Here is a 16771-nt window from a genome sequence, read left to right as displayed (position 1 = left end):
TGCTCTAGTTGGCTGACCCTCACTAGATATAGATATGTCGCCAGACCCACTGGCTCCAGATCTACAAGTCCATGCTAGGTAAAGCTCCGCCTTCTCAGTTCACGATGGCAACACCCACCCGTAGCATGTGCTCCAGCAGGTCTTCCTCACTAATCATCCCTAAAGCCAACACCTAATTTGGCCGCCTTTCCTTCCAGTTCTCTGCTGCCAGTGACTGGAACGGATTGCAAAATTGTTGGGAGTTTTATTTCCCTCGCCAACTTTGAACATCTGCTATTGCTGCAGCTGTACGGAGTCCATTGGTAAATAGCCCACCCAATTTAACTACCTCATCCCCATAGTATTTATTTACTTTTCTTCTCTTTTGCACACCAGTATCTACCTGCACATAACCATCCGATAATTTCACTCGTTAATTTGCTAAAATTGTAATTATTCACCTCCCTCATGCCTTTTGCACACAATGCTATTGATTGGCTTGTTTACTCCATGTGTAACTCTTGTCTGTTCACACTGCTATGCTTTCTTGGCCAGGTGGCAGTTGTAAATGAGAACTTGTTCTCAACTAGCCTACCTGGTTAAATAAAGGTGAAATATAATCAGAGTTAATTTACTAGTTATTGGAAGAGGTGAAACTATTGACTACATCCATCTAGAGCTGTGAACAAACACGAGGAGTGTATCTTTTCATTTTTAAATTTTTTATAACATGTTAGTATGGTGTCCCATAGACAAATCACCCTACCTAAAGCGGTTTCCCCAAAGAGATGCAGCTTGTAGGATCTCTATACATAATGTTTAGATGGGAAAATGTTTTCCCAAAACTCCTGGGAACCAGTGACTGCATTGAAGACACCACTCGGCCAATGCAGAGTACTGGGTTGATGTGTTCACTCCACTGCTGCTCACACCACTTCCAGACACTGGACCTAAGACCAAGGAATGAAAGAACTAGTCAATATTGCATAAATCATGCTTTTTCAGAGCATTTGAAATGGCAGCTTAACAGATACGCAAAACTGTACAAAAGACAAACCTGGAAGACTGCTGCAGAAGATTCCAGTTTATCACCATCTGACACACTGGAGAGTTCAGTCTCCAAAAAGTTAACTCACCCTAAAAGAGAAGACAGTCATGACATTAGAACAGAATCTCACAAAGACAACAGGACTTTGGCATGCAACAGCTTAACTTGTTCAACTACCCAGACTTTATACACAATGCTTAGAACCACGCTATAAAAATAAAACAGAGCAAGAAACAAAAACAGATCAGTGGGTTGTACATCAAAAGGGGCAATTGAGGTGATCACAATTGAGTTTGACTGAAATACACAAGACATGACGGAAGAGTAGTCGTACGGAGGCCAGGTTGTCATTTCGCTAAGGCACATTTCAAGAGGGGGCAGTTGGACTTAAGCATCGTGGGTTGCAAAATGGCCAGGGGACGTTTGACTGCAGTCTCTGCAGCAGGGGGACAATGGCTAAAACATTGCTGGAAATAAAAAATTACTGAAGGATGTGAGCAAAAGGAGTTTACCTCACGTGAACTGGCCTATTGATTGTCCACAAATGAACTAGGCAAGAGAGCAGCTTTCACTTCTGATGAGCACTGGTTGGTAGGAGCAACACGTCATTCGCCAAGGACTTGTAGACATTTTCTGTAGCTGAGCAATGAAGCATTAACAGGACCCCCCCACCCGCATAAGTAGGCCACACTAGTCATGTCAAGATCATACAATATTCCTCTAGGCAAATAAACTACCCATTTATTTACCAAACCACTAGTGCCCAGTGGCATCAAGTACTCAAACTAAACTGTTAAGTGCAACTATAGTCAGAACGTTTTGACTACCAGTACCCCACTAACCATTAGCCACTAAAAGGTAAACCCCACACTTCAGCCTCAGAGGGAAACTATGCCAGAAGTTATTTAAAATACTGGAACCATGGCACTTCCTGTGAAATGCAGTATAAAGGTATTCCCAGTTTTGGGATGTATATGTTTGAAGTCTGTAGTACCAGAGAAGTTAAAAACCACAGAAGGGACACATTTAAATGCTATGAAGATACACGAAATGGCAAAATGCTAACTTCCCCATAAGTACGTTCAAGGCACACGTATTTTCAACAAATCGTTTTAATGGGCTCCATGAAGCCAAAATTGACAAAAAAAAATAATCTTCAATGTTGATGATACAAAGAACAGAAAGTACAAAATCGTTCCCAGGTGGAATATTGGGGAAAGAGTAGTAACAGAATGAATTGTTTTTGTTGTTGTTCTCTTTAAGTTAAGTCCATTATAACAAGCACATTTAAAATGCAGGCTTCTGAGCAGAGCAAAACACTGTGGGCAGACTGTAGCCCACTGCAATTTGCAACTTCATGAACAGCTGGCCACTTCAGGCGTGCAGTGTCACCAGCCTTAAAGGAATTCACTCTTTTTGGAAACTTAACACAGGACCATCGGCTATATCAAGAACCCCAATGGTATGGGTAAAGGCATTGCTGCCTAGTAACACAAGGAATGCATTCATAAAATCCAAAAAGCACTTCCCGGCCAGTTTTCAAAAGCATCTAAGTGGAATATTTTTTAAACTGTTTTAAAACTTGGCAGGAGGTAGGTCGGACATTGTCGTTTAAAACAAAAACAGGAAGTTAACAAGCCCCATTGGTATCCCCAATATTAATATTTAGGATTCAAATGGTGATGTCAGACAGTGCTGGATAGGAACAGGGCGTAGAAAGTAACTGAGGCTGTTATTCAAAAACAGCCATGTGAAGCAATATTTGAGTTCACTAAATTTGCAGCACCAACAAGTCAGACATTATGCTTTATCAATTGAGATGCATCCTTTAGAGAACATCTCCAACTGGAACTTCTATTAAACATGGTTTGTAAATGAATGGCCGAAACCCAATGGCTAAATTTAAAGACGCTCGAGCTACTTAAACACAGAATAGGACTACAAAAAATCATCAGGTCAACACGTGGACAAATTTCTTGAGAGGAGCGCATCTTTTTAAATACAGCCAGCCAAGGGATGATCTTGAATCGGGGGGCAGATTTTTACTCGTGAGCAGCTGAGGACAAGAAGTGGGCACACAGACACTGAGTTTAGGAAACAAGTTCACGAACATTTGAGTTTGACACATCCAACATGGTTACCCACTAAACAGTCGCAAATAGCTGAACCAACTAGTGTGGGAGGTCTCTGTATAAACAGTGCTGGGCGTAAGATGAAGCAAATATGATCCCAGCAAATTGAATGAGTTCTGAGTACAAGGGAGGGAAGGAACGGCGCATTGAACTAGATGGCATTCTACACTAGTCAGAGGAATAGATTTGATTCCAGAACCCTGAGGAAGTGTCCTAGGCCTATTGATGCAAGCACATCATTATGTAAGTACACATAACTCATACATACCATAACTGTCGTAGCTGTCTCTGTAGGATCCCCCAGAGCGATCCCCGTAGCCTCCCTGGCCCCTAACATTGGAGGAGAAAAAATATATATAGGTAAAGTCGCTGTCCGATATAAAAGACGCAAGAGGGAAATTTCTACAAACAATTTGAGCATCTCTTAATTGGCAGTCGGACGTGTCGCCTCACCTATTGTCCCTGTATCCTCCGCCACCGGAAGAGTATCCTCCGCCACCGCCGCTCCTGTATCCACCACCACTTCCATAGCTCCGGTCTCCGCCACCACCGCCATAGCTCCGGTCTCCGCCACCACCGCCATAACTCCTCTCACCATATCCCCTGTCACCACCACCACCACCATATCCTCCACCACCTGGGAACAAACAGGCACAGGCCGTTCAAAAACCAACCCATATTGAAAGCAAAACACACTGAAATGTTGACTACGGCCAAGAGGGAGGGCAGGACAAACGCTAATGGAGGATGGGGAGCACACCATTTTGCAGATTGTCTGCCCATACCTCGCGAGTAAACTCGCCCACCTCTTCCTCTCCCCCCTCCATATCCACCTCCACCGCCATATCCACCACCGCCTCCTCTGGACCCTCTGAATCCACCACCTCCGCCTCCAGAACGACCACCACCCTTGCCTGCCTCGTCCACACGAATTGTTCTGCCGTCAACTGACTGCAAGAGAGAAAGGGGTTAACCATTGTAGTTCATAATCATTTGTTTTATGTATGGGCTTAACACATTGACATTGGTCTGGGTGGTCCGTCATTGTTTATAGCGTTACATTTGTGGTAGGGCTAGATCTTCAAACAGGTGCGCTATAATAATTATACATGCAAAAACGAGGTAAATAAGCTTCCTTAGAAAATGATCGACATATCTACCTTGCCGTTCATGCCATCCAATGCATCCTTCGCATCCTCGGCATTATCGTACTTTACGAAGCCGAATCCACGAGATCTTCCCGTTTCTTTGTCCCTGATGACATCAACTGAGCGAGACCAAAACATCAATTAACCGGAAGTTCCCAATTTCTGAAAATATATTTAGTAGCCAACCATCGCGCAAATAAAATTATTTAGGACGCACCTTTTGCTATGTTTCCATACTTAGCGAAAGCTTCAGCCAGAGATTCTTCTGTTGTGTCGAAGCTCAGGCCACCGACGAAAAGTTTTCCTTCGTCGGACATGTTTCTTTGTCTGCAAGGGAAAAAGCCCGGGTCAAATACAATCCCATTAGGTGTCGTTTCCTGGCCATTTTCCTTCATATCAAACGTTACATAACGTACTCCCGATTCCTACATGAGTTGTAAATCTAGCTAGGTCACATCTAGGGTAGTTAACAAATTGTCTGACGCACATTGCGCACAACATAATTAGCTCCGTTAGCGCTAGGCCAACCTGTCAATAATCGGAATTCAGGCTAATACATTTTTTAAAACGTTATTTAACCTGCTATGGTGGAAAACAAATTAAGCGTAAACCGTACGCGCTGATTAGCCGTCTGGCTAAATGAGTCTTAAAAATAAAAAAAACCAGGCCAAGAAGGGAGCGCCATTTTACACCACGTTGTTGGCCTGCTTCGCCACCTGGTGCTAAACTAAAGGCGGAGACGCAGCCATCTTTACAATGAAGTTGATAGCTAGCGTAAGGTGAAACGAGGACTGAAAATAGAATTTTAAAAAAAAGGGTTAAACATCCGTGTATTTAATTTATGTTAACTAGCTAGTTCTCGCAGAAAAACTCAAAAATCAGCTTAAGTGAACTGGCGAAATACAGGTCGAAAAAAAATCAACGTTAACGAGTACTTTCGCTAGCTAAAGCGGTTTCGAACCACGTTTATTCAACAATAACACAATTTCTGTAATTTACACAATAATTATTTAGAATACCTAAAGACCACCAAAATAACGATAAATTAGGCAATCAGCTAAATACACCCGCCACAAAATATACAAAATTGTACCTTTTACGGACAGAACGAGAAGAGCTGGTGTTTAGAGAGGCACGTCGTCACAAAAGAAATGGAAGCGCACTCTGTCTGTGACGACTGTTGGCGAAGTATTTAAATGACTTTGCGGGGGGGGGGGGGGGGGGGGCGTGATCTTGTCTTATTTGAATATGGGCACATCTTTTTCGCGGTAACCTTTCATTGACAATTTCATACGAATTGATACAATTATAACAGCTATTCAATGATATATGAGTTTGCTATTTGAGTTTGTAAACTTATACGCCCAATGTCTTTTACACTTTTAAAGTCAGTCCAAATTGGGCTATATTTGAATAATTATTCAGGCTACTTTGCCCACTAGTTTTATATAGGCAATTTTCTAAAACATTTATCCAGAAGTGGAAAGGATACACATGTTAATGGTCCAGTGTGTCCATGTATCTCACAGTCCACTTTTTCTGCATGTACTGTATGTCACCCAATGCATAGGCTTGGTTTGCTTGTCTCTGCAACTGTAGGCCTTAGTCAAGCTACTGTGCTTTTCTTCCTAAAGTATTATTGAAAGAAGAAGAAAAATAACCGGACCTTGCCAGATTTTGATGCTGGCATGAATCGGTATATGGAATTGTTTGACCTTTGGCATTAGCCTGTATCTAAACTGAACAAAAATATAAACAAAACATACAACAGTTTTAAAGATTTTATTGAGTTAGTTCATATAATCAAATCAAAGTTTGTCACGTGCGCCGAATACAACCTTTACAGGCTCTAACCAACAGTGCAAAAAAAGGTAATAATAGGTAAAGAAATAAAAACAACAGTAAAAAATATCAGTTATATTTTACCTTTATTTAACTCAGCATGTCAGTTAGGAACCAATTCTATTTTTCAATGACAGCCTAGGAACAGTGGGTTAACTGCCTTGTTCAGGGGAACAACAACAGATGTTTTACCTTGTCAACTCTGGGATTTGATCTTGCAACCTTTCGGTTACTAGTCCAACACTCTAACCACTAGTCTACCTGCCACCAGAAATAACAGTAGAGAGGCTATATACAGTAGCAAGGCTATAACAGTAGCGAGGCTATATACAGTGGCGAGGCCATATACATGCACCGGTTAGTCGGGCTGCTTGAGGTAGAATGTACATGTAGATATGGTTAAAGTGACTATGCACATATGATAAACAGAGAGTAACAGTAGCGTAACAGAGCGGTTGGCAGGTGGTGGGTGGCGGGATACAATGCAGATAGCCCGGTTAGCCAATGTGCGGGGGCACTGGTTGGTCGGGCCAATTGAGGTAGTATGTACATAAATGTATAGTTAAAGTGACTATGCATATATGATAAACAGAGAGTAGCAGCAGCGTAGAAGAGGGTTTAGGGGGGGGCACACAATACAAATAGTCTGGGTAGCCATTTGATGATCTGTTCAGGAGATTTATGGCTTGGGGGAAAAAACTGTTGTGAAGCCTTTTGGTCCTAGACTTGGCACTCCGGTACCGCTTGCCATGCGGTAGTAGAGAGAACAGTCCATGACTGGGGTGGCTGGGGTCTTTGACAATTTTTAGGGCCTTCCTGTCACGTCTGCTCCCGCTCTTCCCCCACTGACACTTGAGGGCGCCAGACTGCCCTGCATCACGCACTCCTGCCATCTTTTACGCACACCTACCTTCCCTCGTCACGCGCATCAGCGATATTGGACTCACCTGGACTCACTCATCACCTGTTATCACCTCCCCTATATTTGTAAGTTCCCCTGCTCTGTTCCCCGCTGCTGCATTAATTGTTTGTTGTCTGTATTACTCGTTTGCTGACGCTGTTCCTGTCTCGTTCTATATTTTTTTATGTCCCATATTAATTTACAGTATCAATCAAAAGTTTGGACACACCTACTCATTCCAGGGTTTTTCTTTATGTTTACTATTTTCTACATTGTAGAATAATAGTGAAGACATCAAAACTACGAAATATGGAATCATGTAGTAACCAAAAAAGTGTTAAACAAATCAAAATATATTTTAGATTTTAGATTCTTCAAAGTAGAAAAACTTGATTGATGCAAAGAGTCAATATTTGCAGTGTTGACCCTTCTTTATCAAGACCTCTGCAATCCGCCCTAGCATGCTGTCAATTAACTTCTGGGCCACATCCTGACTGATGGCAGCCCATTCTTGCATAATCAATGCTTGGAGTTTGTCAGAATTTGTGGGTTTTTGTTTGTCCACCCGCCTCTTGAGGATCGACCACACATTCTCAATGGGATTAAGTACTGGGGAGTTTCCTGGCCATGGACCCAAAATATCAATGTTTTGTTCCCCGAGCCACTGAGTTATCACTTCTGTCTTATGGCAAGGTGCTCCATCATGCTGGAAAAGGCATTGTTCTTCACCAAACTGTTCCTGGATGGTTGGGAGAAGTTACTCTCGGAGGATGTGTTGGTACCATTCTTTATTCATGGCTGTGTTCTTAGGCAAAATTGTGAGTGAGCCCACTCCCTTGGCTGAGAAGCAAACCCACACATGAATGGTCTCAGGACGCTTTACTGTTGGCATTACACCTTGTCTTCTCCGGACAAGCTTTTTTCCCAGATGTCCCAAACAATCTGAAAGGGGATTCATCAGAGAAAATGACTTTACCCCAGTTCTCAGCAGTCCAATCCCTGTCCTGGAGAGAAGTGGCTTCTTTGCTGCCCTTCTTGACACCAGGCCATCCTCCAAAAGTCTTCGCCTCACTGTGCGTGCAGATGCACTCACACCTGCCTGCTGCCATTCCTGAGCAAGCTCTGTACTGGTGGTGGCCCGATCCCGCAGCTGAATCAACTTTAGGAGACGGTCCTGGCGCTTGCTGGACTTTCTTGGGCGCCCTGAAGCCTTCTTCACAACAATTGAAGTTCTTGATGATCCGATAAATGGTTGATTTAGGTTTTATTTTTATTTATTTTTATTTCACCTTTATTCAACCAGGTAGGCTAGTTGAGAACAAGTTCTCATTTGCAACTACGACCTGGCCAAGATAAAGCAATGCAGTTCGACACATACAACAACACAGAGTTACACATGGAATAAACAAACATACAATCAATATTACAGTATAAAAATATATATACAGCAAGTGCAAATGAGGTAGGATAAGAGAGGTAAATGCAATACATAGGCCATGGTGGCGAAGTAATTACATTTTTTATTTCACCTTTATTTAACCAGGTAGGCTAGTTGAGAACAAGTTCTCATTTGCAACTGCAACCTGGCCAAGATAAAGCAACGCAGTGTGACACAGACAACAACACAGAGTCACACATGGAGTAAACAAGCCAATAACACAAACAAGTCAATGACACATGAGAGAAAAGCAAGTCTATATACAGTGTGTGCAAAGGATTATGAAGTGCTAGGCAATAAATATGTCATAGGTGTGAATTATTACAATTTAGCAGATTAACACTGGAGTGATAAATGAGCAGATGATGTGCAAGTAGAGATACTGGTGTGCAAAAGAGCAGAAAAGTAAATAAAATAAAACAGTATGAGGATGAGGTAAGTAGATTGGGTGGGCTATTTACAGATGGAGTGATCAGTAAGCTGCTCAGATAGCAGATGTTTAAAGTTGGTGAGGAAGATAAAAGTCTCCAACTTCAGCGATTTTTGCAATTCGTTCCAGTCACTGGCAGCAGAGAACTGAAAGGAAAGGCGGCCAAATTAGGTGTTGGCTTTGGGGATGATCAGTGAGATATACCTGCTGGAACGTGTGCTACTGGTGGGTGTTGTTATCGTGACCAGTGAACTGAGATAAGGCAGAGCTTTACCTAACATAGACTTATAGATGACCTGTAGCCTGTGGGTCTGGCGACGAATATGTAGTGAGGACCAGCCGACTAGAGCATACAGGTCGCAGTGGTGGGTGGTATAAGGTGATTTGGTAACAAAACGGATGGCACTGTGATAGACTGCCTCCAGTTTGCTGAGTAGAGTGTTGGAAGCGAAGATATAGATGACATCGCCGAAGTTGAGGATCGGTAGGATAGTCAGTTTTACTAGGGTAAGTTTGGCGGCGTGAGTGAAGGAGGCTTTGTTGCGAAATAGAAAGCAGATTCTAGATTTGATTTTGGATTGGAGATGTTTAATATGAGTCTGGAAGGAGAGTTTACAGTCTAGCCAGACACCTAGGTACTTAAAGATGTCCACATATTCTAGGTCGGAACCATCCAGGGTGGTGATGCTAGTCGGGCGTGCGGGTGCGGGCAGCGAACGGTTGAAAAGCATGCATTTGGTTTTACTAGCGTTTAAGAGCAGTTGGAGGCCACGGAAGGAGTGTTGTATGGCATTGAAGCTCGTTTGGATGTTATGTTAGATAGCACAGTGTCCAAGGACGGGCCGGAAGTATACAGAATGGTGTCATCTGTGTAGAGGTGGATCAGGGAATCGCCCGCAGCTAGAGCAACATCATTGATATATACAGAGAAAAGAGTCGGCCCCAGAATTGAACCTTGTGGCACTCCCATAGAGACTGCCAGAGGACCGGACAGCATGCCCTCCGATTTGACACACTGAACTATGTCTGCAAAGTAGTTGGTGAACCAGGCAAGGCAGTCATCAGAAAAACCGAGGCTACTGAGTCTGCCGATAAGAATATGGTGATTGACAGTCGAAAGCCTTGGCAAGGTCGATGAAGACGGCTGCACAGTACTGTCTTTTATCGATGGCGGTTATGATATCGTTTAGTACCTTGAGCGTGGCTGAGGTGCACCTGTGACCGGCTCGGAAACCAGATTGCACAGCGGAGAAGGTACGGTGGGATTCGAGATGGTCAGTGACCTGGACCACCCATACGTAGAATGTATGCACACATGACTGTAAGTCGCTTTGGATAAAAGCGTCTGCTAAATGGCATATATTATTATTATATATTACCTGTTTGTTGACTTGGCTTTCGACGACCTTAGATAGGCAGGGCAGGATGGATATAGGTCTGTAACAGTTTGGGTCCAGGGTGTCTCCCCCTTTGAAGAAGGGGATGACCGCGGCAGCTTTCCAATCCTTGGGGATCTCAGACGATATGAAAGAGAGGTTGAACAGGCTGGTAATAGGGGTTGCGACAATGGCGGCGGATAGTTTCAGAAATAGAGGGTCCAGATTGTCAAGCCTAGCTGATTTGTACGGGTCCAGGTTTTGCAGCTCTTTCAGAACATCTGCTATCTGGATTTGGGTAAAGGAGAACCTGGAGAGGCTTGGGCGAGTAGCTGCGGGGGGGGGGGGGGCGGAGCTGTTGGCCAAGGTTGGAGTAGCCAGGAGGAAGGCATGGCCAGCCGTTGAGAAATGCTTGTTGAAGTTTTCGATAATCATGGATTTATCGGTGGTGACCGCGTTACCTAGCCTCAGTGCAGTGGGCAGCTGGGAGGAGGTGCTCTTGTTCTCCATGGATTTCACAGTGTCCCAGTACTTTTTGGAGTTAGAGCTACAGGATGCAAATTTCTGCCTGAAGAAGCTGGCCTTTGCTTTCCTTACTGACTGCGTGTATTGGTTCCTGACTTCCCTGAACAGTTGCATATCGCGGGGACTATTCGATGCTATTGCAGTCCGTAATCAAATCAAAATCAAATCAAATGTATTTATATAGCCCTTCGTACATCAGCTGATATCTCAAAGTGCTGTACAGAAACCCAGCCTAAAATCCCAAACAGCAAGCAATGCAGGTGTAGAAGCACGGTGGCTAGGAAAAACTGCCTAGAAAGGCCAAAACCTAGGAAGAAACCTAGAGAGGAACCGGGCTATGTGGGGTGGCCAGTCCTCTTCTGGCTGTGCTGGGTGGAGATTATAACAGAACATGGCCAAGATGTTCAAATGTTCATAAATGACCAGCATGGTCCAATAATAATAAGGCAGAACAGTTGAAACTGGAGCAGCAGCACGGCCAGGTGGACTGGGGACAGCAAGGAGTCATCATGTCAGGTAGTCCTGAGGCATGGTCCTAGGGCTCAGGTCCTCCGAGAGAGAGAAAGAAAGAGAGAATTAAAGAGAGCACACTTCAATTCACACAGGACACCGAATAGGACAGGAGAAGTATAACAAACTGACCCAAGCCCCCCGACACATGAACTACTGCAGCATAAATACTGGAGGCTGAGACAGGAGGGGTCAGGAGACACTGTGGCCCCATCCAAGGACACCCCCGGACAGGGCCAAACAGGAAGGATATAACCCCACCCACTTTGCCAAAGCACAGCCCCCACACCACTAGAGTGATACCTTCAACCACCAACTTACCATCCTGAGACAAGGCTGAGTATAGCCCACAAAGATCTCCGCCACGGCACATCCCAAGGGGGGGCGCCAACCCAGACAGGATGATCACATCAGTGACTCAACCCACTCAGGTGACGCACCCCTCCCAGGGACGGTATGAGAGAGCCGTAATCATGATTGACAGGGAAGAACTGTGCCGGCCGTTAAAAGAAGAGGACCAAGGTGCAGAGTGGTGAGCGTACATGTTCTCTTTAGTTGGAAAATGACGCCGAACGAAACAATAAACACTACAAAACAAACCATGAAGCTAAAGGCTATGTGCCCTAAACAAAGTAAACTTCCCACAAGACAGGTGGGAAAGGGCTACCTAAGTATGGTTCTCAATCAGAGACAACGATAGACAGCTGTCCCTGATTGAGAACCCTACCCGGCCAAACCATAGAAATACAAATAATAGAACATAGAATACCCACCCCAATTCACACCCTGACCAAACCAAATATAGACATAAAAAGGATCTCTAAGGTCAGAACAATGACTCCAAGCACCACCCTCCTTTTCAAGCTTCCAGTCTGTTATTCGAACTCAATCAGCATGACAGAGTGATCTCCAGCCTTGTCCTCGTTAACACTCACATCTGTGTTAACGAGAGAATCACTGACATGATGTCAACTGGTCCTTTTGTGGCAGGGCTGAAATGCAGTGGAAATGTTTTTTGGGGATTCAGTTCATTTGCATGGCAAAGAAGGACTTTGCGATTAATTGCAATTCATCTAATCACTCTTCATAACATTCTGGAGTATATGCAAATTGTCATCATACAAACTGAGGCAGCAGACTTTGTGAAAATGAATATTTGTGTCATTCTTTTGGCCACGACTATATGTAAAAAAATAAAAAGACGTGCTAACAACAACTGCCTGATTTAGCTTTTGGTATAATTGGCCTTTTTATACATGTTCTGTATTTTCACTGAAGAAAGCAATAATTAATCAACACACTACTGTGAATAAATGGACACTAGGTGTTATAAAACGGAAACTGCTGTCTATACATAAATTGTGAGAAATGCTCAGTCTGAAGCCATTTGGCTATGGGTTTCACAGCCTTATAATAATAATAATAATACAAGTTATATCGCATTAAAAAGGGTTTATTTACAACCTATGGGGTATAGGATATATATAAGATAGAGAATAGTGGCATAGGAGAGTCTGAAATGAATGAAATACCCTAAGATGTGCCCAATGTCAGCAGCAATTTCCATTGAGAAAAGCTCAGTATGAAGCCATTCGGCTATGGGTTTCACAGCCCTATATTAATGATATAAGTTATATCACTTTAAAATGATTTATTTACAACTTCTGGGGTATAACATGTAGAGCAAAGTAGTATAGGAGAATCAGACATATAACCCCTAACTTGAGTTCAGTTTTCACCAATGAGAACCAAGAGGGGCCTAGCTTCATCCTTTATGAATGGGAAAGGCCTTGATTCTAGGCCGTAGAAAATTCTCCATCCATCTCATTAGATCAGAACAGGATGGATCAACAGTGATTCATATAACTGGTTTGCATCCTAAAAAAGTATAGTTGTGTTTTGCTGCATAACACATTATTTTGTCTACCCATATGATGTGGATCATCGTCAGGTTATTAGATGTATAAGCTTCTGTAACAAAAGATAATTGGGCATAGGTGAGGATAACAGAGCAGAGAGAGGGAGAGAGAACATAGACAGTTAATCTCATTCTAGTTCTGCGAGTGATACAGGTGTGCTTCTCTCTCTCACCACAGCAATGGCCACACGTTGGTCTATGCAAGCTACAATGTTGCGCAAACCAACCCTAACCCTAACCCTAACCCTAACCATAAACACGGGCCGGCCCAACACAAATCAATTCTTAGAATGCCAGGCACGTTTTCACATTACGTGTTTTAGGGGGCAGGAGAATTACAGAGAAGTCAACTTGAATTAACTCTGATTGATTTTATTATAATTTTTACATTGCAAACAGTGACAATTATTTTTCATGCCAAGAGAGGTACTGATCCTGGCAAAATGGGTTCTGGAACAAAGCAGTCTAAAATTGAGAGGTGCCAGATCCGTCTCAAATTAAGCACTGGGAGTGAGCATAGGGAGAGAGGCGAGCTGTTTTAAACTCTTTGACACAACATTTATTTGAATTCTGAACACATTTGTGTGTGTGTGTGTCTTGCCTTCTCTGAGACCTCTATCCCCTTCTTTATTAAGTCGAGGAGACAAGAGTTGTCTTTGTTAGGAAGTGTGAAAGGGAAGGTTGGTCCCTTCTGGTTCATGACTGTACTTTGTACACAGACCCACAAAGAATTGGAAAACAAATCCAATTTTGATAAACTCCCATATCTATTGGATGAAATACCACAGTGTGCCATCAAAGCAGCAAGATTTGTGACCTGTAGCCACAAGAAAAGGGCAATCAGTGGTAAACAAAGACCATTGTAAATACAACCTATATTTATGCCGATTTATTTTCCCTTTTTGTACTTTAACTATTTGCACATCGTTACAACACTGTATATAGACATGATATGACATTTGAAATGTCTCTATTCCTTTGGCACTTTTGTGACAATAATGTTTGCTGTACATTTTTTATTGTTTATTTCACTTTTGTTTATTTTCTATTTAACTTGCTTTGGCAATGTAAACAAATGTTTCCCATAGCAATAAAGCCCTTTGAATTGAACTTTGGATCCCTACAGGGGTGATAGTCGATAGTTGGTGAAAGATCTACCCCCCCATCTAGAATAACAAAGATGTGACCATCCCCCACCTCACGGAATGCAATGTGGTTCACACTGGGGCAGATGGCTGTCCCATTCACAGTAAACTCTTGATTGTGTGGATGGAAATGAGAATTCTGGCCATGTGACCAAGATATATCCCCATGGAAATGAACAGCAAAACCCCCACAGAAGACACAGTAAATGCAAAGTTGTTGGGTGCTAGGGCACGCTATACGTGCAGCATAAGGGATAGTGTTTTAAATGGTGCCAAAATCATCAATTACAATGCAGGCCCTGAAGTTTTGAAGTATTGAATTAATTTTCAATTCTCTATCTAACCCGTTACATGTGGAATGTGGAGTATTTCCATTCATGCTGTTTCCACAAAGTACAACAGTTAGAGTATAATCAGTGTTCCTCTCCATAACCCAAAGTGTGCAACACCGCTATCTGCTGGCATGAAAAGGTCGATTTTTCAGTGTCCTTAGAATTTCTATTCCTTTCCTACTCTTTTTCATGTTGACATTATATTTAAAATTTCAGTCAGTTAGCAGACGCTCTTATCCAAAGCGACTTAAAATTAGTGCATTCATCTTAAGATAGCTCGGTGAGACAACAAAACACATCACAATCGTATCAAGTACCCTCAAGTTCCCTTAACAAATTATTTATCGGCAAAGTCAGTGGTCCCTTCTTCCTCCTCCTTTCACCTGTCCCAGAGTCGATGAGCATCACATCAAATGTATTTATATAGCCCTTCTTACATCAGCTGATATCTCAAAGTGGATAGTAGAGCATCGAAAACTTTCTTAACCTCTGACCCAAACTACTCCTGCCTGATGCATACAGCCGAATGTTGTTCCTATACTGCCGTAGCCCAGGCGAGAGGCCTCCCGGACATCAGCATGATGAGGTACGCTATCTTAGAGTGATCTGAGGGGAATGAGGAGGGCTGCAGCTCAATCAGGTGCCCGACTCTCCATCGAAGCGTTCTGGGGGAGGTAGGCTGGGTTCCCGGGAAACTGGGATGACAGGGGAGGCAGCGCTGCTATCAGTCGGGTTACTGAGGGGCTGGGAGGTTACCATCGTGGAAGGGTGCCTAACAGACAATCAGAGGAATTGCTCCAGCAATGTGTTCATTGCTTGGTCATGGCGTGCGGCCAAGGTCTGGAACCCTTCTATAAGACCAGGAAGCAACTCCTCGTGCTTTCCAATGGTGGCTCCTTGGGAGGAGATGCGGCGTTGCGGAGCTGGTCCGAGTCTGCTGGGTCAGTCATGGCCAGTTCGTACTATCATATTTCAGGTAAGACCCCGATACAGATAGTGTCGAAATAACAAAGGTTTATTACTAGTACAATGGGCAGGCAAGACGACAGGTCAAGGGCAGGCAGAGGTCAATAATCCAGATAGGATGCACAAGGTCCAGAACAGGAGGCAGTCTCAGGGTCAGAGCAGGCAGGGGTCAATAATCCAGTGTGGTATGGCAAGGTAGAGAATGACAGGCAGGCTCAGGGTCAGGGCAGGCAGATTGGTCAAAACCAGGAAAAACTAGAAAACAGGAACTAGAACAGACAGGAGCAAGGGGAAAAACGCTGGTAGGTTTCACAAAACAAAATGAACTGGCAACCGACAGACAGAGAACACAGGTATAAATACCCTGTGGATAATGTGGATAATGGGCGACACCTGGGGTGGGGTGGAGACAAGCACAAAGATGGGTGAAACAGATCAGGGAGTGACACTAGAATATAGTATATACTGTAGATATAAAGTGGGTAAAATAATATGTAAACATTGTTAAAGTGACCAATGTTCAATGTCTCTACATGGGGCTCTAAGTTGCAGGGCAGAGTACCGGGCAGTAGCCGGCTAGTGATGGCTGTTCAACTGCCTGATGGCCTGGAAATAGCTGTTTTTCAGTCTCTTGGTCCTGACTTTGATACACGTGTACGTACTGTCTCCGTTTGATAGATGGTATCAGGATGAACAGGCCATGGCTCGGGATGAAGGACAAACAAATATCAACTCATTTGTTTTGATTCAATAGTGTAATGATAAAATAAGTAATATTGATGTAAATCTGGGCCAGTATTCATCAAGCATCTCAGAGTAGTAGTGCTGATCTTGAATCAGGTCCCCTCTGTCCATATAATCTTATTCATTATGACCTAAAATACAAAACTGATTCTATACTGAACAAAAATATATATGCAACAATTTCAAAGATTTTACTAAGTTACAGTTCAAAGAAGGAAATCAGTCAATTGAAATAAATTCATTAGGCCCTAATCTATCGATTTCACATGACTGGGCAGCCATAGGCCCACCCACTGGGGAGCAAGGCCCAGCCAATCAGAATAAGTTTTTCCCAACA

General features: G+C 43.3%; 1 protein-coding gene across 5 annotated transcripts; it reads right to left on the bottom strand.

The window, feature by feature from the left end:
* Positions 1–874: 874 nt before the first annotated feature.
* On the bottom strand, positions 875–5514 carry LOC124009494 (glycine-rich RNA-binding protein 7-like). Of its 5 annotated transcripts, XR_006834299.1 has the most exons (8): positions 5401–5514; positions 4525–4634; positions 4320–4426; positions 3945–4110; positions 3613–3796; positions 3428–3489; positions 1037–1116; positions 875–929 (listed from the first exon to the last, which is right to left on the bottom strand). XR_006834299.1 is itself a non-coding variant. In XM_046321315.1 (7 exons), the coding sequence occupies exons 2-7, from the start codon at positions 4622–4624 to the stop codon at positions 3070–3072; spliced, it is 633 nt and encodes a 210-aa protein (XP_046177271.1). In that variant the 5' UTR covers positions 4625–4634; positions 5401–5514; the 3' UTR covers positions 2122–3069. The 5 variants fall into 5 exon arrangements, 3 of the variants coding, with proteins under 3 accessions (XP_046177271.1, XP_046177272.1, XP_046177273.1); XR_006834300.1 differs by lacking the exons at positions 875–929; positions 1037–1116 and adding an exon at positions 2122–3083 and having other exon boundaries at positions 3428–3493; XM_046321315.1 differs by lacking the exons at positions 875–929; positions 1037–1116 and adding an exon at positions 2122–3083.
* Positions 5515–16771: the final 11257 nt, after the last annotated feature.

Source organism: Oncorhynchus gorbuscha, linkage group LG22, assembly GCF_021184085.1.
Source record: "Oncorhynchus gorbuscha isolate QuinsamMale2020 ecotype Even-year linkage group LG22, OgorEven_v1.0, whole genome shotgun sequence".
Classification (NCBI taxonomy): Eukaryota; Metazoa; Chordata; class Actinopteri; order Salmoniformes; family Salmonidae; genus Oncorhynchus; species Oncorhynchus gorbuscha.
Note: the sequence above shows the minus strand (reverse complement) of the source record. Positions and strands in the feature narration are given on the sequence as shown.